We start from the raw sequence: 22567 nt of genomic DNA on the forward strand, positions 1-22567 counted from the left end.
AACTACTTGCCGTTACCAAATTGCCAGTAGTATGTGAGTGAATGTATGTACCCTGTCCTGGGATGGGCTCCAGGCCTCCCGCAAATCTGAGTACAGGATAGAGCGGTATGGACAATGAGTATATATATATATATATATATACAGTATATATATATATATCCTGCAGAAGACAATTAAATTCATTATTAAAATTTGGAAATTAAAATTATAGGGCACGTCAGTGGCTCTGCCTACAGGAGAAATGACCCATAAGACAGGAGAAATATCTTTATTTCTTGTTTGACAAAATTCATGTTGGAGACTCAGCAAAACATGGGGAAAAAAATGTTTTTCATCTGAGATTTCCTGAGAAGTGTAGTCAGTCTTGCTGTTCACAATTAAAACATCATTCCACATGGTTAAGCATGGTGCTGATAGCAATGTGCTCAGAGTTACCATGGCATCTTCTGGCTCATCCCCTTTCAAACTGGTTACAAGATTTTGGATGACATCCTCCTCTAGTCAAAGTCACAATTCACTAACCTTATATTCTTGAACCAGAATTAATTTAGACTATTTTAGAAAAAAACAACTTTTATATATTTATAGTAAATAATTAGGCTTTTAACATCCTGGATTATTTTGTGCTGATTTATGACAAATTACATCCATTTCGGTTCCAGGCAACACCACAAACTGTGGATAAAGTTCACTGTGGCTGAATGCAAGTATAAAATGCATAGTATGGAGTTTGTGTTGATGAATCATGCAGCCCTCTTTGGTCTGAAGTTCAGGTAAATGTAATTAAATATTCCGGATATGCATGGTAATCACGAAACACTACAAAGATGGTTGGACGAGCTGTGTTGTCCACCACAGTGTCATAGAGATCTGTGCCATTGGTGGTTTTGGCAGGCGGAGTAATCATGGAACCGTTTCCAGGTGCATAGTCTCCAGTGAGAACTCTGCAGTAATACATGCGTTTGTGTCCTTGTGCATTTGGTACTGAATATGTGTTGCTGGAAGAGTAGCTTGCATTAAGTGCAAAGTATGTGCCTTTTCCATAGGCTGCAGCTGCAATGAATTAACATAGAGATTAGTGAAATTACCAACATAGCTTAAAGCAAAAACTAAAACACTGCCCATACCATTTAATCCTGCATAGCTCCGGTTAAAGCCACTGTGGTTGATGTGGTTTATGGAGTCTTCTCTGGTTCCATGAAACAGCATCTTCTCATTGTTCTGATGGCCATTCTTTTTCTCCATATACTGCTTGTTGTTTTGGTAGTTCTTCCACATGCTAGGATTCTGTATCCGGTCAATCTACAAGAAACAAAAAATATAAATGTACATAATCCACATTGAAAGTTAAGACAATGGAAATTTATATAAATCGTAGCTCACATGCCAGAGAATGTATGTAGCATACCTTAAGAACATTATTGGGACAGGTTTTGCGAAAGTCGGCCAGGACATCATTGTACTCTTTGCTGCCAGTTTTCAGTGGACAAACCTTAATCAGCTCAGTAGATGCCATAACTTCCCATTCTTGTGGGAGGGTGTCAGCAGCTGCAACTGAAAAATCAAATATTTTAATATAATCAGAAATGGCTTACAGTTATAAGGGCATTAAAAGATCACATCCTGTTTCCAGCTGAAATACAGTTTTCTCCTTTTATGAATGTGCTGTTGTGGTGTCTGATCCCCTCTGAGGAAATTCATTTTCCTAGGCCAATCAGAATGCAGGGACTGGAAAAGTTCATGTTAAGGACCTTTTCAAGCATTTTCTACCTGTTTGTAGGTTTACCCACCCACATTTATGATCAACAAAATAAGGGGAAAAGTATGTAAGATTCTTAATTATTATGTTCCCTTCCTAACAGCTAAAGCTTCAACGTCTTTATCATTTGGGCTAAAGAAAACCAGCCACCAAGGACTGACCTTGGCCTTCTTCTGAGCCAAGTTAGTTACTAGTCTAGCCTTATTTACTGTAGCTGTTTAAAAAATACCAGAGTGGGCACAACTAGCAAAGCTGAGCGGAGTTGAGCACTGAGCAGGGGGAGGGACTCCTGGTATATAAGGTCACAATACGAGGAAAATCTGATTTGCTTGTTTAAGCCTCAGCTAATGAAAAAATAAAAATTTAAAGTACAAAAGTACTCACTTAAAAATGTACTTAAGCATCAAAACAGTAGCCTTTTTCTAAATCCATCTCTCTTTCTCTCTCCCTCCCTCCACCGCAGGTTTTGATCACATATATAAAACATATATAATGACACATATATATATTCTGCTGCATTTTTATTTATGTAAATTATTTAGCTGAAAAAAGCTCAAAAGACCAGAAACTAGCTATAGAGCTAAAGAAACTAATTTCAGGAAGAGAAGACTTTTCATTTATTTTCCACATTTGTTTGGCGTACATAGCGATATTCAAAAGTGATACTGTTAAGCAATTGTCATCTTGGCACTAGCCACAATCTCATCAGTAATTGTTAAAGGAATTTGTAGTTTTTTTAAGTCCCATCCCCTGTACTCATCATTCAAAAATACCTAGATAATTTTAATCTTTGTAGAAGTAATACATACCGCTCATTTTGTCAACACGCCTGATTTCCATCTGTGTCCCACCACTCACAGCAGGACCCTCAGGTATTTTGACGTTGTAAATTTGTCCCTGAAAGTTGATGTCCACTTGTTGACTATTCAGAGAACATGCTTGCTCTAGTTTAAAGTTTGTAGCTAGGTCGAAGCTGTGGTACTGGCCACCCTGCTGGTATTGCCAATCCACAAACTCAGCTGTTAGTTCCATGCTTTGCTTCTTGTTCACATCATCTCTGGTTGTTTTCAGCATGTTGTTTATTTCACCTATAACCACCAGAACATCCCTGCTAAGACCCTCTACTATAAGTGTGACCTCCTCGGAGTCCGCTGCTGTAGCTGCCTGAGCTTTTTGCTCGATTTTCACATTAACATCCATGGTTCGTTGCAGATCTCGGATTCGTTGTTTGTCTTTTTCAGACAAACTGAGGATCATTGCATCACTGATGGACTGAAAAGCCTGTTCTTCTGAGATAAACTTGTCAATAAACTGCATGGTTTCATCCACAGCAGTCTTGGAAGGCCCACAGATAGAGAAGCACAACACAGGCATCGACTTGTTCTCCATTAAAAAGTCCTTCTCTTGTGGTGACGTGACATCCTTGGACTTGGGCATAAAAAATGATTTGGTAAATGCTGTTGAAATTAAAAATATGTGTTTAACATCTGGGAAAACAGATTTCTCACATTATCTACAAATATCTTTGATCACTAGCTTTAAAACGGCTTCATATTGCAGTTCTAATAACTAAACTGAACCAGGAAACAAAAAGAAAGGGAAATCAGGGAAGACCTACTTGTAAGTCTTGACCAGGCACTCTCAGTCTTCTGCTTTACAGTAACCTCTTTTCTCAACATACTCTGATGAAAATCTACCAACATGGGGGCCTGGAAGATGACTATGCGCACAGTTTTGAGTGAAGACTGTGGAGTCCGGGTCAAAAAGTCAATTACTGCATCCATCATGGCGTCGGCAACATTGCCAGGGTTAGCTCCACCCTGACCTGTAAGAAATACAGATTTATTTTCTTTTAGATATTTTTAGCACATTTCTATGGTCCTTAAAGGATCATGTGTACAGTATGAATGAATTACCAGAAATTATTCATAAATAAGTTTTATTGCATTTATTCTCAAAATAGTTTTTGAATTATTTCCCCACTGATGTCAGCACGAGACCAAACAATAAAAAAAATATTTTCACGTGTCCTGGTAGCACTGAAGAAATGCATAACTACATTACCCATTAACCACATATGTATATCACATGTTCCATATCATTATTTATCCATGTCTTGTTGTGCCTCATTACACCATCACAACACTAATTAGTTGCGTATTGTACACAATGGTAGACGAAGTATACAAATCATGTATTTGAGTAAAAATGGAGATACCGTAGGTAAAATATTACTATAGCAAAGTAGAAGTCCTCCATTTGCTTGAATAAAAGTAATACTTATGAAGGTTTATCACTTATAAACCTGAACATGAGCAGTCCATGTTGTATTGTTTTGCAGAGGTTATGGTTACATCCAGTGGAAGCTAAATTGTGGAAATAGTAGTCCAAGTAAACTGTTTTAGCATCATCGCCTGCATGCAAAGCTAAGACTTCTTATTTACCCAAATGTTATTGTTTATCATCTATTTTTTATCTTCTTATTTTACAATATGATAACTAAGATGAAATTGCAGCCTGATGCACTGATCATTAATAAATATTATAAAAAGATTATTAAACTGTGCTCACCACATGGATAAAACTAATAGGAATTAATTTCTCAACCAACAGAAAAATGTAAGTGATTTTATTGTAATCTTGCAATTGTAATACATAAATACTGGTTATTACTGGTTAAAGCGACATTGCCCAAAGCTTCAGATGTTAAATAAAAAAATAAAAAATACAGTACATTTTCCCCGGACATAAATAATTAATAAAAGTTTTGGCACTCACCTGTTCCAAAGGCAGGGAAGGCAATGGAGGTAAACTTTTGCTTCACAAGCATTTCTAATGCTTGCCTAACTCGTTTTTGGATTGTTGTAAGATTACTCATTGCTGAAATATGGATGATCTTTTTACATTGCAGGTTGCCTTGCTGAGTCATTATCAGTCCCTTGTTCGGCTGTGCTCCTGCTAATATGCAATGTGATATGTAAATTTCAGGAAATTGCTTTGATCATGCTTTCTGTTATGTTAGATCTCTGATTTCATTAATGAGAACAGGTTGTACCTTGTTGCTGGCACTCAGCCTCAACATTTGGACCCGCTGCATCTAAAATAGCCTTTGAGACACCTTAAAAATTACACATACATTATGTAAGATGTTATATTTCAAAATCACATTGTTTAGCATGTCATAAATAAAGAATGACTCAAGTTTCAAATGTATAAATAAAACTATACCTAAGCTATACAAGAAGATTTAAACTAAATTTAATTCTCAAGTTATCAATCTGCATTTTGCTACAAATGGAATCCAAACATTACCAGGCTCACCTGATTTCAGAGTAAAATTATCATTGGTTGAGTTTACGATGGCATCAGTTGTCTCCTTAGTGATGTCACCACTGAGAACTTGGAGCACAACTCCTCCCACTGTAGTCTCGTACATCCCTGTTTTTGGTGAGGTGACCTTTGAAAACGGACCTAGAAATTTATGATAAACATGAAAGAAACATCTCGGAAACATCTCTGGAAAAAACATATTTTATATATTTGGTTTGACAGTGAACCTTCGCTCGAGTCACTTGCTGAGGATGACTGGATGTTGAACTTTTGGTTGAATTCAGATGTAAAAGCCTGGGAATGGAAAACAAGACACAATAATAAGGATGAGATATGATCAGCCTGTGGGCACAGGAACAGTCTAGACAGGAATCCACATTTCACACTTTTTTCATTAATCTCTTTAAAATGAAGTCAACTTGCAAGCAATAATTCAAGTTCCTCCTATCCTATCCTATCATATACACCAAGTCCTTGATATTCCTACTCCTTTCTTCTCCTTTTCCTACTCTACCACCTTGCCTGCATTTTCAGATCTTCATTTCCTGCTCCTTAGCCCTCTAACTTATGTCCAGTGTGTGAATGACACTGGACATATGTTATATAATTAAAATTTACCTACTTATCTCTGGAATTTCCTTTTACCCAGACCATGTTACACACTATCCATGTTCAAAGCCAGTTTAAAACTTTAGCTTCTTGACTCTGCTCATTACCCCTCCAAAGGCTTCGTCAGTCATCTATTCCTGTCCGCACGTTTTTTGTGGTGTTGATTTTTGTATGTCCTTTTCCCCGTGAAGCATAAAAAGTTTTTATTACTCTTACACTGAGATCACACTCTGGGAATCCTTACTTACCTGAATGGTGAGATGGTCACTGGGATGGAGAGCAAACATCACTTCTTGTACATGACTTGAAGTCCTGGTCTTGCTAAACTTGAGGACTGAGTCCAGCATAGTGGTAGCCACCAATGGCTTTGGAAAACCCAAGTTCCCTGTGCCGATAGCAGGGAACACAATAGAGCCTTGCTTCTGCTGTTCTGCCTGACGTAAACATTCATCCATGATGCCCTCCAGCTGCAGAAAACAGAATCCATTAAAAATTACACAGGCCATCCAGGTGTCCAGGTGTAGTAGAACAGACAAAACTTACCGTGCTCTGTGCTGAACCTTGTGCTTGTTTCCAGTGTGGAGCTACAGCATGAAAGACCACCTTGTTTTTTAGATTGCAACCACTAGTGATGAAAACTGCTCCATCATTTGCAGGGCCTTTAGCCTGCTGGTTAAGAAGTGTCTGAATCTGGGGGCCTGCTGTAGCAAGAATGGCTTGTGCAATAGCTCCATGGTTAAGTGCCAGGTCAGGTGCTACAGAGTTCACAAGCACATCCAACTAAAGACAAAACAACACACAAATATTACCAAAACATACTGTAGATCATGAAGAATTATAAATGTTAAGAAAGAGCATGCTAGGTAGGATAATTTAACTCACTGAAGTGTCCTGAATGTTACACTTTGCAAGAGTAACAGTCAACCCTTCATTCGTCTTAACACTTTGAGAAGACCCTTGGTTCGAATAGCTTGATGTATTCAGGTTTTGCTGATGGCGGTTTGAAGAGCTTGCTGTATTCAGGTTTTGCTGATGGCTGCTGGAATTGCCCCTGAATGTTGAGTCCTGACTTGTGGAACTGCCTCCATACGCTTTCTGCACTGCAGCTTCTAAAGCCGCAATGGTGTTATCATTTTTGTCAATCAAATGAATCTCTTTTAAGCATGTTTCTCCATTGACAAATTTAAAGAACTCTTCCAGTGCCGAAACAATGGTGTCTGCACAAAGGTTTGGTGGAAATCCGAGATTGCCAGAACTAATGGCTGGGATTGCCAATGACTGGCAAAACAAACTGTCAGCAAGATTCAGGCTTCTCTTTACAGCATTTTTTAAACATTTAATTGCTTCCTGAGGATCAGATCTATCAAAGTTTGGTCCTACTGCATGAATTACATGCTTGCAGGGCAACTGTCCAGCCTCAGTATGGACAACATCACCAGTCTTTAACGTCCGCCTTTTAATAATCTGCTTGCAGGCTTCCTGCAGCTTCGGTCCTGCAGCATCAGAAAGTGCTTTGGATAGACCTCCGTTTAGGTTCAGGTTTACATTAGCAGCATTCACTATAGCATCTACAGGATAGGAGCACATGTCATCTTTGTTAACTACGATCTCCACTCCATCAGGTGTACGAACTCTCTTTTTCTCGGTGAGGTTAGAAGAAATCTGGTTGTAATTCTGTTCATCAACCAGTTCAACTACACAGCCCATTTTGACCTTTGCTCTTTCAACCATCATCTCTCCTTTAATCTTAAAACACTTCTTGGCACCAGGCTTATCTACTTTAAAGTTACAGCAGTAAACAGATGCACATAGGTCCTCAAAGGCAAGTTGACACTCAGAGACATAAAGTCTTGGACCAGTCAGTGTGATGGTATTGCCTTTAAAGTTAACATCAATTTTGTCTTGCAGAAGCTTAGAGCAATCTTCCTTTTTGTGCTCCTTAATAAAATTCACAATAATTTTATCGGCCTGCAGAGTTGAGGTAATACAGGAATTGTTTAGCACATAATCAGACAGCTGTTCCTGAACCCACTGCACAGATTCAGCAAATCCAGAAATCACAACTTGTCTGTCTGAAGTGTTTATTAGCATCATCATTACTGACGAGTTTACTGTGTTACTTAGTCGGTCAACAAGATTGTGCCATTCTGCTGTCCTGATTACACTGGGGTCATCTATATCAATGCATGCATGGTATAGCCCCACTTTTAACTCATTCTCACCATCTTTAAAAGTTCTGTCTGTTTTAGCAACAAGAAACACCTGGTCTTTGTTAATCTCCAATGATGCACGAATTCCCTTGGATAAAAAAAGTTTTTTGGTCAGTTCCTCTCTGTCCGCCATATTGAGAAACTCCAAAACAGATGAGTGGAGTTCTACTATTCCACGGGTTAGGCCGATAACCTCTTGCAAAATTTTATTCTTTGACTCTAAAACTTCTTGTTTTACCCCAAATAGAGTTAATTTTTCACTAGGAGCATTGAAACACAGCCTCAGTTCTGGAAAGGTGTTGTAGAGTGCATCCTCCAACCCATCTTTCATGACGAGCTCATAAATAGATGGAGTCATGGAGACCTCATCTTCAATGCTGCTCTTTTGTCTTTGTATTCGTTGTGTAATCCGGTTAACAGTGCTCTGTGCCATTTCCCCAGTTCTGCGTACATCTTCTGCAAGCCCTGCGATTATCATTGTTCCTTGACCTTCATGAAGGATCAGGCTTACAGGTTCAGATGACAACATTTTCTGAATTTCTGCTTCAAGTTCCAGCCATGCATCTCTCTCAATCTTGTCGATTTTTAGTGATGTATATTGGGACACTGCAGTAGTGAACTGAGCAGAGGCCTTCTCCTTCCAGGTCTGGATGAGTTTCTTTGTCTGTGCACCTTGCTGAAGGATGGAAGGTAGAGGACAAATTCTTACAGCCGGGTCTTGAAACTCCAGGTGGCAGAAATGCTTTTGCATATCTTGCATAATTTGGTCCAATGGTTTTTGATGTTCTTGAAGATATTTCCAGACAGATTCATCAATATTTTCTATGAAAAATTCTGGGAGTTTTAAAGTAGGTCTTTCTTTACCATAGAGGGCAACTCCTAGTGATTCATGGTATGGAAAAACTTTGATAGGGTGCTTTTTAATCATGTGTTGATGTCTGAGAACTGCGTTTGCATCTGGGCGGAAAAAAGTTATTGTTATTATAAAAGTTAATATTACATAAGCTTACTCTGCATGCTAAGAAAATATTCTGCTATAGCTTATAAAATGTGACATTGCTTATAAAGAATTTATATTTAAAATAGTATTTTATCATATTTAATACTTATGTTATTAAAAATATAATAATAATATTATTAATAGTATTATATAATATTTACACTTACCTTCATGAACATTAAATGTAATTATAGCTGATTCATCATCTTCAAGCATTTCTACGTCGCCCACTATTTCACCAAACTTTTCAAAATAAAGCGAGATATAGTCAGAGTTCATGCCTGGAGGTAAATCTTCTACTTTCACCTTTGTGGTCTTATCAAGAAGACTGATTTCCAGATTCTTCCTTTTGCAAATTGAGTTCTCTGGACCAGACATAATGAAGTCCACTGCATCTAAAGCCCAGAAGGAAGGTTATAACATTTACTTTAGATAAAAATAGCAAATTGGCTAAAGGGGGAATATGTTAGTGTTTTTTTTTTCCTTTTCTTTGGTGAATGAGCTTTAACAATCTAAAATTATTTAGGTACTGAACATTTTTCCCGTAAGTGTTTTATGTCATGAGTAATGGTTCACCTTTTCTGTTCATAAAGGTAATCACAGCACAACTACACTCGGGGATGAGTTCTATGCTGACGCCTTTTGACTCAGGGGTCTCCTTGAGGACATTCTCCACCAGCATTTCCAGAAATTCGAGTTTCACGTTCTGGATGTTTTTGATCACAGCTAATGTGGGAGCTGAGTCCTTACTGTCTTCACTCAACCCAGTGTCCTCTTCTTCTTTTATTTGAGATTCAGTGGATGTTGGCTTTTCATCTTTGGTTGGTAATTTTTCTGTAAAGATAACGCATGATTTTTTCCTAAACAGATGCAATTCACACAGCAATAAAGACCAGTGCTTTTCAATCTTCAAAACAACATGTACCGAACATTTATGTTTGTTTTGCATTAGAAAATAATATTCATAACATACATCTGGGGTAAAAGGGTGTATGACAAGCCATAATCTGAGAAACTGAGACTGAGAACATGAAACAACTTAAACATGTGCAAGAGATGTTGGAACTACAGATAATATTTCAGTGAATTAAGATAATCTAAGATGATCTTTAGTTGTTATCATGAACGTGGTAATTTTACACCAAGAGTTTATAAATACAAAAGAGAGCAATATATAACAAGAATTATTACAGTATTAACCTTTTTATTATTCACTCCTGTGAAACATAATTTGGTCCAGATTTACATACAGGGTGAAATATGTGCTGTACATACATTTAACTGGATAAAGCAAATTTCTGGGGAAAATATCCAACGGGTTCCCATAACAGTTTTACCTCTAGAGGGAAGCATGAACAAAAAAATATGGTTTAGAGCATGATGAAAGAGGGGTTACCTGTTTGGCCTGTGTCAACTGGAGACTTTGTTTCCTGGAAAAACAATTGTTTTAAGCAATCAAACCCCCATTAAGCATTTTAATTCGTTAATTCCTCATAAATTTCAGTTATTCTTTGGGGGAAACCTAATTTAATAAAATACATACCTGACTGGATTTGGCCTCACTTGGAGAAAGATAAACACTGAGGCTCAGGCTTTCTTTACCCAGCTTAATTTTATGGTCTTGCTTTTCAAGAACATTCTGTCTCACTGAAACACAATAAACAAAAGAAAAAAACATTAGGTACCATTACAAAAATAAGCCTCTTATGGATATATAGGTGGAGTTCAATAAGACTTGAATATTTTACTCAGTAGTTAAACACTTCTCCAATTTCCATTTCATGTAAACAAGTGCGTAACTTCGGGTTTAACATTCACGATCCTCACCCATGTAGAGGTGATACCCAGGAGACATACCTAAACAACATGCTATAGATATTACAATTAGTGCAGCAAAATAGCATTAAATTATTTACTTTTGCATGTTTTCCCCATGCTCAGTGGGTTTCCTCCGGGTACTCCGGTTTCCTCCCACAATCCCACATAATGTGTGCATGTGTGTGCCCTGTGATGGACTGGCACCCTGTTGAGGGGTACACCCTAAGTGTCCTAAGTCCAGGGTGCCAGGGTCCTAAGTCCCCCGGCAACCCTACATACACACTAAAGTGGTATAGACGGTGAGTGAGTAACGATGCCATGCTGGTGATAAAGTTTGCTGATGATGATGTTGCTGGCTTTACTGTGGTAATTGTTTCAGTGGACTGTTACCAAATAAAACAGTAATACTATTATAAGATAAAATATCACTTGTCTAATTAAATAAGTGAATCGAGACTAACAATTATATAAAACATTATAAACTCCTTATGATGATTTAAAGAGTCGTTCAACTTATCACAAGTTTTTTGTGCACACATGAAATAAGATGCATTTAATGCTTTTTGGAGCTGTAAAGCTATCAAATAATACATCACAGTCATCTAAGAGATTAATATGTCACATTATCTCTCTCTCTCTCTCTCTCTCCCTGAACAGGGTAGGTCACATAAAGAATAAGTGAGTGAGTGAGTAAGTGAGTGAGTGAAGATTATACATGCATTTGAATTATATAATGTAAAATATGTCATTACCAGGGTGTAAAGCTTGTGTGTGTGTGTGTGTGGGTGTGGGTGTGTGTGTGTGGGGATGTGGGAAATGACTGACAAGAGGCTAATCCAAATATGACCAAATATTCCACACTATAAGGTTACTAAATCATTTGTTTTGTATTTGTTTATTCCAGTAATTCATCTGTTTAGAGACAATTGCATAAACTTCTTCATCATCATCATCATTATCATCTTATATACAGCTTATCCTGTGTAAGTCGGGGGGAGGGCTTGAACCTATCCCAGTATTCCACTTACACAGGGTACAGACACACATGCACAATACGAGCAATTTGGGAACGCCAGTTACAGTAACATTATCTGCATGTCTGTGGACTGTGGGAGGAAACCGGAGCACTTGGAGGAAACAAGCATGGGGAGAACATACTGTATGAAGGCAATGCACACAGACTCGAGGTGGGAATCGAACCCTCAACCTTTGCTGGAGGTGTGACGACACAACACCATGCCCTCTGGCTCATCTTTTATTGGTTTAAGAGAAAATGCATTACTGTTCCTTTAAGGTACCAAGCAGTACTAAGTCTCTTTCCTGGGAGGATGCATGTGACTTGTGTGTGACACTAACAGCTTTTACAGGAAAGACTTTAATATATACGTTTCTTAGGCATTAATGAAGCATTTTTTTTTTCAGGTTAGAAATCCTAAACATAAAAACATGTCCAGTTAAAGGCACCAGGCTAGCAGTTACAAAACCGTCCACAGTGTTACCTTATAATCTCTAAAAGTTTTTAAATAGTCTGTATTATTTTTTTGAACAACGTTTCATTATTATTATCATCATCAAACCAAAACATATTTATAGACAACAAAATGTTACCTTCTTCCGTTTTGAAGCGCACAGTCGCTTTCTGTCCGTCAGACACCTCGTACTGAACCAGACAGTCTCCTCCATTGGACCTTTTGCTCTGGAAGTAAATAATAAGTTTGTTTTTCAGCTTGGGGGTCCTGGGGTCCCACTTTCCTTCCACAAACAGGGCGAAGGGAAACTCTTCGTCCATGGCTGAGGGACTTTCAGTCAGAGTTGTTCATGTGCTAAAGTTTCGCTTTTGTTTTACTCGATACAACAGGGCGGGAGATCACAGCGACATAACACACACACACACACACACACAAGTTCAAGCATACAGTAGATCCGTGGTTTAAAGCCTAGATGCAATATATCCATGAATTAAAACATCCATGTATGTAAAGTGCGTGTTTTATAAAAAAAAAAAAAAAAAAAAAGAAAATAATAGAGATAATTGGGAATGTTCCGAGTCGTGTTGTGTACAGAGGAGGCGGGAGTTTCGCTTAACAGTTCCCGGTTTCCAGTAAATCTAACAGAGGTCTAGTCCAGGAAGCGAGTTTACTTTCGTTTTTTTGTTTTTCACACTCGTGTAGCCTCTCTCTCTTTCTTTCTTTCTCTCCTGTCGACTTTCTGCAAGTGTATTTTGCTTTTGACACAAAAAAAATCAGGTAAGAAATACCACATAAAGCCCTGTGTTTGTAGTAACACAAGTTGTAAAAGTATAAATGTACACTTTTCGTGTAGTTTAAGTAAAACACCTTCTGCGTTCACCACAGGACATCGATCTCGTTTCAAATATTTGCTACAAATACTTCTCGTCAAATTCCCACAGGAAGCCTGAATACCACTTGTGTCGACTGTGTTACGTGTGTTTGTATCTGTGACCGAGTTCTCCTGTCGTCAAAGCAGACCTGAATCTCCTGCACACTAACGTCTGAACGTCTGCTAAACTTAATTGTGACGTTTTCGATAGCACTGTTGTTAAAACCCTATTACGTGGTAATCTTTCATTAGAGTTTTACTGTGGAACATCTTTAGCAATTAATAGACCTAATTACTCTACCAGGCCAAAACAACAACAACAACAAAAAACACATACAATCTGGATTGAAGTAAGCAAGCAGGTAAGAGCCTTCCATTGGATAATTACTGCAGTGTTTAATAGACTTCAGCTGGCAAGATGGTATTTAGGTAGTGTTACGTTATCAAGAGTGGTTAAAGTGTTGGATAATTGATGGGAAGGTAGCAGGTTCCATCAAGCACCACCAGTTTACCACTGTTGGGCCCGTGAGCAAGGCCCTTAAAGCACAAAGCATTTTAGCCAATTTTTGTCTTGCTGTTTTTTTATTTTTATTTTTATAAACATGTAGGGCTTGGGATTGTGCAGTAAAGTGCCATTTTTGTCAGCACAAAATAGGCGATATAATGAAATGAATTTTATTTCATTTTATCAGGGAGTACATCAGGGGCGTTTCTAGGATTTTCAGTTCAGGGGGGCTCAGCCCCCATAGATGTTTAACACATTTTTGGCTTGTTCACAATTAGTACTCAAATGAGTCTTCTTGATCACACACGCTGTTTACCGTATAAACAGCATATAACTTTAAACTTACATTGATTCGCAATATGAACAACACACCTATGAGGCTGGACAATGGAATAAACTGTGTGGGTGCCAATAATGCCAAACATTTATCTGTTTATTCTTTGACAATACTGCTGCTTTTTGTTGGAAACTGGCAGACATAAAAAATTTGAAAAATAGTTTCTGATGCAATATGACTTCAATCAATGTTGGGATCACAGTGTTAATGTGCCTGAGAGGCTGCCCTTTCAGAGAGAACTGTAGATGGAAGGTTTTTCAAGTCACATAGGAGTAGGTCTCCAAATGAGCAGCAGGTGAGAATAGAACATCTTTTTTTCATGTGACTTTAAAAACCTTTAGTTAAAAATAAATATTAAAACTTTGATCATGATGTTATCTAGTTTAATTTAGTGTTTTAGCTACATAAATAAGACAGTAGGTTCTCTATTCAACCCCTTAAAGTTTTATAGCTACTAGGCTATTTATTCAAATTTATTAATATAGACAAACATTCTTTTAATGTAATTAAACAAAGCATCTTTTTAATATAATTCTTTTTTTTTGTTTCTATTCATTAAAAAAGTTACTTTTTCTAGATCAAAGTGACAAAAACCCTACTCTAAGACTAATAAATGTATTTTACGGTTTGGGACATTATTTAATACAATTCAATATTTATTACAAAAAAGGATTTTGTAAATCACACTGCTATGCAGTTTTATATAGACAGTTAGGTCTTCCAATTAAAACAGCGACGGCATGAGACGTTCATAGTGTGTATTAAGGGCTTCATTTTCACTAGAGGAAACAGCTGGTGTGATGAGGGTGATCACAGCGAAGATTTAACTGATTAATCCCTCATGACATTTTATAAACTGTGTTTATGAAAAAGGACTGCACTGATGCAAATATAACAATTTATCGAAAAACCCTCTGTCTCACACTTCTCCTGGCTTTAGCTTCAATCCACTCTCTCCTGTTCCCATGTCCTCTCCCACACAGAAAACAGCCACTACATCTGCCCTCCTCTCAAGAGGATCAGGTCAAACGTGGTCTGAGCAAGCTCAGCCCCACAAAACCTACAGGTCCAGTTAAAATCAACCCAAGATTCCTGAAATCATGTGCTCCCCAACTCTGTGGTGTCCTCCGGTACATCTTTAGTCTAAGTCTGTCTCTATAGAAAGTCCATGCATTGTGGAAATCGTCATGCATTGTACCAGTCCCCAAAATACCTCGTCCCTGTGCCCATAATGACTACAGGCATGTCGCGCTGACATCGCATATCATGAAGGTGTTCGAGAGACTGATTTTTCACCCTGGTGAAGTCCTCTGGATCCTCTTCAGCTTGCCTACCAGCCTTTCCTGGGAGTAGAGGAAGCCATAATACACCTGCTTTATCAAACCTACTCCTATCTCGACAAACCTGGGATCTGTGTAAGGATGATCTTCTTTGACTTCTCAAGTGCCTTCAACACCATTCAACCAGCAGTACTGGGGGAGAAACTGAAGAACATGCACATAGACACTTGTCTCTGACACATCCATTTCCTGGATCATGGGCTATATGTATAAAGAATGGCAACATCTCTGAGTGTCTGTCTGTGGTGGACAACTTTGTTTTCTGGTGTGAGCGTAATCCCCTAAAACTTAACACCAGGAAACCAAAGGAGATGGTGGTAGACTTCAGGAGAAGTAAGACCCCTGTGACTCCTATATCTACTGTATCCAGGGGGGAAAAGTGGACATGGTATCAGAATACAAATATCTGGGAGTTCATCTAGACAATAAACTTGACTGGTCACATAGCACAAAGGCATTCTAAAAGGACGGACAGAGCTGGTTGTATTTCCTGAGAAGGCTCAGATCCTTTAACGTCTGCCTTTAGTAACAATAATATAGTATTATTACGTACCTGGACAATTTGGGCAATACCTACCAATGCTTTTAGGTCATACCACTTTTCAAGTGCAATTTCTGATTTTATTTACACATATAATTTACCTGTGCGATATTTACATACACATATAATTTATTTACACATATAATTTACTTGTGCAATATTTACACATTTATGTAAACACTCAACAGGATTCTGTGAGGAATGCCGTGAAAGTGAGACTGTGACGGTGATGCAACCTACAGAACTCCAACTAGATGCTGAGTAGTACTGAAAGTTAAATGTGTTAAGATGGAAAAAAAAAAGTGTGTGAAAGTACCAGATAAAGCAGGCGAGGAGTTCAAGGCACAGAACAAGTCAAGACAAAATCAGGGAAGGATGCATTAGGAATGAATGCAGACAAGGAAGACTGGTCTGGAAAATCTGCTTTAAGAGGCCAATAAAATAGAATATATAGAATTAATCTTTTTATTCCCATTAAAACATGTGGCATGTCCAATGAAATTAGGTTATTTACACATATAAAACAAGATAGAGTTTACAAAAATTTACGCATACCGCACAAAAAGTTAAATGTATTGCACTTTTACCCATATTGCTCAGATGATGACACATTGCACAAGATTTACACATATTGCAAAAATTATTTGTACCAAAAATTTCACTGAGCATTTAATGCTTAAACTGCTCTAGGGTGAAAACGGTGCTCCATTAGATTTGTTTTAAGTTTGAATGTTCTGTACTGTCTGCCTGATGGTGAGACAGACTTTTAATAATACTGCTAGTTTTATTGAAGCAGCAGGAAATTTATAGCTCCTCCAATAAGGGGAGAGGGCACCTAATGATCTTCTAAGCTGAGTAATTACCCTTTGGAGCTATTTTTTCTGTGCAATTGTACAGCTGTACAGGTGAGGGAGAATGAGACCTGTAATTTAACCAACCTACTGTATTACAACTGCCTTGAAACAACAAAGAGGGTAGCTCAGTGTTTAAAGAATTTGACTACTAATAGGAACGTCTTAGGTTCAAACCTCAGCACCACCAAGTTGCCACTGTTGCGCCCTTGAAAACACAAAGATAAAAAAATCAGTCACTCTGGATGAGAGCGTCTGCCAAATGTTGTAAATCTGTGTATTCGGTGTAATCTGTTCATACAGAATATAACAAAAAAAATAGTTGGGAAATACAGAAGATTTTCAAAGCCATTATTGTGTTTGGGTGAGAAGCTCATTTTAAAATGTTACTCGGGCCTTAACCAATGAAAATGTGTCCCAAGTTAACATGCATGTCATTAATATTTTTTTGTCAATCTTAAAGTAAAAGCCATGCTACCTTAGAAAATAATATGCTTGAATATTTTTTCTTTACATTTTTACCTCAATCAAATATATCATTTTTAGATAAAATGGAAATACAAAAACTGTATATATCACACTAAGATATACTGAATGTATAAATAATTATTTCAGTTATATTAATCAATCACTATTGTGCACAGAAGACAATCTCCAGCCACAATCTCTCTTCAATTAAGCAAATTAATATCAAATTAAAATCCCACAGAATAATTCTCATGCTTTCTCTCTTTTAATGTTTTTTTTCCTTTTTAGTCATGGAAGATGGCAAAGCATTTATTCCCTTGCAGCAAGGAGGGATTGAGATTCTGAGACAAAGTTGCTCTGCATTTTGCCGTGTGCTAGAAGGAAAATTTGGTTGCGCAGTTCAGGTCCACAATGTGGAGGATCACACAGCTTCATCCTTTTCTCACAGGAAAGCAAGCATTGTGCCTGAGATGAAATACAGTAAACGGCTGTTTAAGAACCTGAAGGTGTCAGTGTGGAAAGATGATCTTACAACTCATAAGGTTGATGCTGTGGTGAATGCTGCCAATGAGTACTTAAGTCATGGAGCAGGACTTGCTCTAGCGCTATGTCAAGCTGGAGGGCCTGAAATCCAAAGATGTAGTCATGAAATCATAAAATTAAAGAGTAAAATTCAAACAGGTGAATCTGTTATAACTCAAGCTGGAAATCTTCCTTGTAAAATTATCATACATGCTGTTGGGCCCTGTGTATCACCAAATGCGACAAAGGCAGAGCTTAAGCATGCATCAGACCTTTTACAGAAAACTATTTGGAGCATTTTGCAAACAGCTGACTTTCACAACCTGCAGTCTGTTGCAATCCCTGCAATAAGCTCAGGACTTTTCAATTTCCCCCTGTCACGTTGTGCCAACATTATTGTAAATACTGTGAAGGATTTCAGTATTGAACGCAGTCTAGGAGCCAGGGACCTCGAAGTTCGTTTGGTGAATCATGATGATGCCTCAGTTCAAGAGATGCATAGAGCTTGCAAAGAATTTCTGGGGCGACCTGACCCAATGCCATTGCAAAACCAGGGCAATGCACCAACCCAGTCTCCACTTCCCAGTCTGCATCTGGGGAATGTGACTCTTCACCTCAAAAATGGTTCGATTGAGAATGAGACAGTAAGTAAAAAATAAATAAATAAAAACATATGTAAATATAATTTAACACTTAGTTTTTAATTATATTATACAAACTTTTAGACACATCATATGTCCAAACGTTTGTGAACACCTGACCAATCAGACCTGTATGTGCTGTTTACAGAACATATAGTTTCCCAAAAATGAGGTATGGGCGGTGTTCCATTTTATCCCAAATTTTTTCAGTGGGGCTCTTTGCAGGACACTTGCCTTTGACTTCATAGGAAATTATAAAGCTACAGCATACAAACATTATATACAATTATGTGTTTCAAAGGTTTTGCCAACAGATTAGGGAAGGAACTACATAGGTTTGATGGTCAGATGTTCACATACCTTTGCCTATATCGTGCGGAAATAAGTGGTGGATTAATCATGATTAACGTTTTTAAAAAATAATTCAGTAAATATTATATTTCTTTACTACTTTACTAAGTACAGTACTTAATTAAGTCATTTAGGCGAATATACTCATGAGAGCTACAGCATTTTAAATAAATCCTGTAAATATAATTTTTTATTCCAATGATTTACCGCACTCATTTTATTTCTATAGTTTTTGCTGTGTCAAAACAGTTGTTAGGAGATTAACATCATTGTTAGCCTCTAATTCTGTTTGACCATTGTTTTGTGTTTTAGACAGATGTGATCGTGAACACAATAGGCCAGGACTTAGATTTATCACCAGGGCTGGTTTCACGTGCTCTACTAAATAAAGCAGGCCCGATGATTCAAGAGGAAGTAAAACAACATAGTTATGTATCCGAGGGTGCCATTATTCCAACTGCTGGCTATAACCTGAACTGTAAGGCAGTGTTCCACACAGTCTGTGCACATAAAAGCAGCAGTAGGGTCAATGAGGTGGGATTTCCTTTATGTATTCACTTCAGCATGTCTTTTTTAAGTTTCTGTCTTGAATTGTGATCTCTCATAAAAAACAATATAACATTGTCTTTTCTAGATTCTTTCCTCGGTGGTCAGAGATTGCCTGAAAATGGCAAGTAAAAAAGGTGCTTCATCCATATCTTTTCCTGCTCTCGGGACCGGCAAACTTGGCCTTGCAAAAGATAAAGTTGCTCAAATTATGACGCAGGCAGTAGTGGAGTTTTCTAAAACTCATAAAGGCTTCAAAATAGAAGTATTTTTTGTCATTTTTCCGGCGGATACTGAGACACTGAAGGTGCACTTCCTTTTATTCTAACATATTTAATATCATATTAGCTGTGACATTACTCACATAAAATGTCAGAATGTCAATTCATTGGTATATACAGTTGATGTCTTTCATGCATTTTAGGCTTTTGAAAAGGAAATGACTTCCATGAAAAAAAAAAGACCTCAAACCTCTCAAATCTCCAGCAGCAGTGACAAAAGTGAGAACATTTTTTATTAAAAGTATAATAAGTGGTTAAATGTTTGTAGAATTTAATTGGAACTATCACTGTAAACAGCAGATTAACTGATTAAATTTGGATCTGATACAAAGAGGTTCAATGTGACAACAGGTCAAATCTTAAATTTGAAATTAATTCTATTACTAGGGTGTTTCTGGCATACTGTTCAATAACAAGCAGCCCAATCAACACTATTGGCATACATTTTGCCCTAGTAGTGCCTCATAGGGTGAAAACTGATCAATACTTTGCACAAATCAAAGACTGTAGCATAATATAGCATAAAAGAAAGTCTCACATCTACACACATGTATTTCATACCATAATTACAAATAATATGTACAGTTTTTTTTTTTTTTTTCCTGACAGGTTCAGGTTTTCCTGAAAGTTGGAACAACACCTTGCATGGAACAACACCTTGCATTGAGCTCTTTGCCCCCTCTCCAGAGGCACTTCGAGAGGCTAAACGGTGGTCTCTAGACGTGCTGCATTTATGTCCTGGCAATATGAAAATATTTAATAATCACGTTATGCACCTGGGCCAGGAGGATCATGAAAAGCTGATGTCCCTTCAGGTTTTATTTAATGTCAGAATCACAGAATTCTTTAAGGAAGGAAAAGGAGGAATTATCATTAAAGGTGAGCCTGGAGGGGTCAGTGGTGCAGCACTGGAGATAGAAGCCATGTTATGTCAGGCTCAAGAGGAATTTGCTCGGAGTGAAGAGGAAAACATGCAGGACGATTTGAAGCATATATATATGGCAGAAGATTCTGGGCAACAACAACAGATTGAGAGGACACGTATGTTTTCTTTAGTGCATTGCATTACTAGACAATACACTAAATGTAAACGTTTTTTTTGTGTATGTACAGTTTCATCTGTGTCTATTGTCTATATTAGCAATCAGCAAATATCAGAAGATTCAAATAGACTTCAGCGTTAATGACAAGAAACTACATGAAAGGCTGAGCGAGTTTAGAAAATGTGGCCTGCGGATTATAAAGGTAAGCTGCGAGTGTTTTACACTTGTGTCCTTGTATAAAGGGGTAAAATAATAAGTTATTATAATAAAACACCAGTCATGGTTGAATAACAGGCTCTTTGAAGGTGCATTAAATCTGACTATGTTTTTGGTAGTGTGTACTATAAAAGTGTGATTTTCTTGGTTATGGTTGCTGTAGATGGAAGTAATACAGAACCATGCTCTGAAGCAGCTTTTTGAGTTGAACAAAAAACGTATGCAATGTCCACCTCGGCATCTGTACCAGTGTGTGAAAGCACAGTTCTGTGACCTGATCTGCAGAGTGGGCTTCCAGAGGGACTACGCACCACCCAAAGGTACAAAACTACCACTGCTGTACTGAATGGGATAGGCTTGTAAAAAACACTTAACCAAACAAGTGTACATAGTATAGACTTAAATCAGAGGTCTCATGAGAATCAGAGAGTGAGAAGAAGTCCAGAAGAAGATGCTTTGTTGCTGAGCCAGTCCAAAAAAAGACTTTTTAAGTCTTTACTAGAAAATAAAAATTTATTTTCTTTTAATACTGTAGTTTATCATCACCCTTCATTAATACTTCTTTCTTTACCTCCAGAACAAAAGTATGGAGCTGGAATATACTTTACTTCTGAAGTGGACAAAGCAAAATCACTGTGGACAGACAGTGATGAAGAAGAGTATATCTACTTTATTGAAGCTCAAGTACTGACTGGAAAAGAGACCCTTGCTTCACCAGGCATTATTGTGCCTCCTCCAATTGGAAATGACCCTTTGGTTCGTTATGACAGTGTGACCAATGACCAAGGCATCCATGTCATCTTTAATGGCCAGCAGGCGTATCCTGAGTTGCTTATTATATGCAGCAATACAAACAAACCCATGCAGAGCCCTGTCTAAGCTTTTTCTTTTACATGTTGTTTTTATAATAAAAAAAGTTTTGCATACGTTCACTGAGCATCAATGCCTCATTCAAAATTAAAACAGTCAAGCATTAAACCTAAACACAACAAAACTGTTAGTATACAGGCAATAAATAAATTAGGCCAATGAGTTGTGGATACATTGATGTGATTGAAAACTTCACGGTAAAATCATAATCATTTTGATTTATATTATCAGGCAGGACTTGGCAGTAATACTTTTTACAATACTTTGAGCTGTCATTTTTCTGTTCTTCATTTCTTTTCTGGTTAGCTTTGAGGCTTTCATACTGTATACAGTATATGTTTTTCTTTAGAGTCTTCTGTGCCTGTTTCAGCTTTAGGGTAAATTGAGGTAAGAGTTGACTTACAATATCAATTCATGTACTACAGTAATATGAGTAGTTAAAATACATTCTAATTATATAGGTTTGAAGTTACAAATGAAAAGAAAGATAAGAGACGGGATGATTTATAAATGTAGGCACTACGTTAATGAGTTGCATGATATATACAGAATTATATAATATTTTTAATTGCACTCTTATTTAGGTAATGGTTTAAAGGTTTGTAATTTTTTTGTGTACTGTTTGATCTTAGAAATAAAATATAATGGATTTCAAATTCTGTATTCACTCTCTGTTCAGTTGATGTATGTTAGACGTGTTTAAAAGAATAAGCAGGCAGATAATAAATATGATACACAGACAGGTTTAATTTGTAACCCAAACCCAGTATGAACTCTTTTGAGACACACTTAGAATCACAACAATATTGTGCATACTTTTTAATTTACAGTAAGAACACAAAACTACATGCAATCATTTGTTTATAAACCCAATAAAGGTTTCAGGCTTTATTTAGATAATTATTTAGTGATAAAAGCTTGTAGTCCTGATCTGAAAAGAAAAATCAGTCTTATAATAATAATAATAACCTTTTATAGATTGTACAGAA

General features: G+C 37.3%; 2 protein-coding genes across 3 annotated transcripts; one reads left to right on the forward strand and one right to left on the reverse strand.

The window, feature by feature from the left end:
- Positions 1–254: 254 nt before the first annotated feature.
- parp14rs1 (poly(ADP-ribose) polymerase family member 14-related sequence 1) lies at positions 255–12518 on the reverse strand. 2 transcript variants are annotated; one of them, XM_053496550.1, is made up of 17 exons: positions 12335–12518; positions 10452–10555; positions 10305–10338; positions 9485–9742; positions 9076–9303; positions 6581–8865; positions 6242–6478; positions 5947–6165; positions 5317–5383; positions 5081–5230; positions 4815–4877; positions 4538–4714; positions 3378–3584; positions 2569–3216; positions 1409–1554; positions 1128–1302; positions 255–1053 (listed from the first exon to the last, which is right to left on the reverse strand). In XM_053496550.1, the coding sequence occupies exons 1-17, from the start codon at positions 12513–12515 to the stop codon at positions 770–772; spliced, it is 5463 nt and encodes a 1820-aa protein (XP_053352525.1). In that variant the 5' UTR covers positions 12516–12518; the 3' UTR covers positions 255–769. The 2 variants fall into 2 exon arrangements, with proteins under 2 accessions (XP_053352525.1, XP_053352524.1); XM_053496549.1 differs by having other exon boundaries at positions 4538–4717.
- A 4880-nt stretch (positions 12519–17398) lies between these two features.
- parp9 (poly(ADP-ribose) polymerase family member 9) lies at positions 17399–22234 on the forward strand. Its single transcript, XM_053497246.1, has 8 exons — positions 17399–18274; positions 18935–19156; positions 19257–19475; positions 19593–19668; positions 20059–20490; positions 20591–20694; positions 20872–21028; positions 21286–22234. The coding sequence occupies exons 1-8, from the start codon at positions 17399–17401 to the stop codon at positions 21585–21587; spliced, it is 2388 nt and encodes a 795-aa protein (XP_053353221.1). The 3' UTR covers positions 21588–22234.
- The last annotated feature ends 333 nt before the right edge of the window (positions 22235–22567 follow it).

The sequence above is a fragment of the Clarias gariepinus genome, chromosome 5 (genome assembly GCF_024256425.1).
Source record: "Clarias gariepinus isolate MV-2021 ecotype Netherlands chromosome 5, CGAR_prim_01v2, whole genome shotgun sequence".
NCBI lineage: Eukaryota > Metazoa > Chordata > Actinopteri > Siluriformes > Clariidae > Clarias > Clarias gariepinus.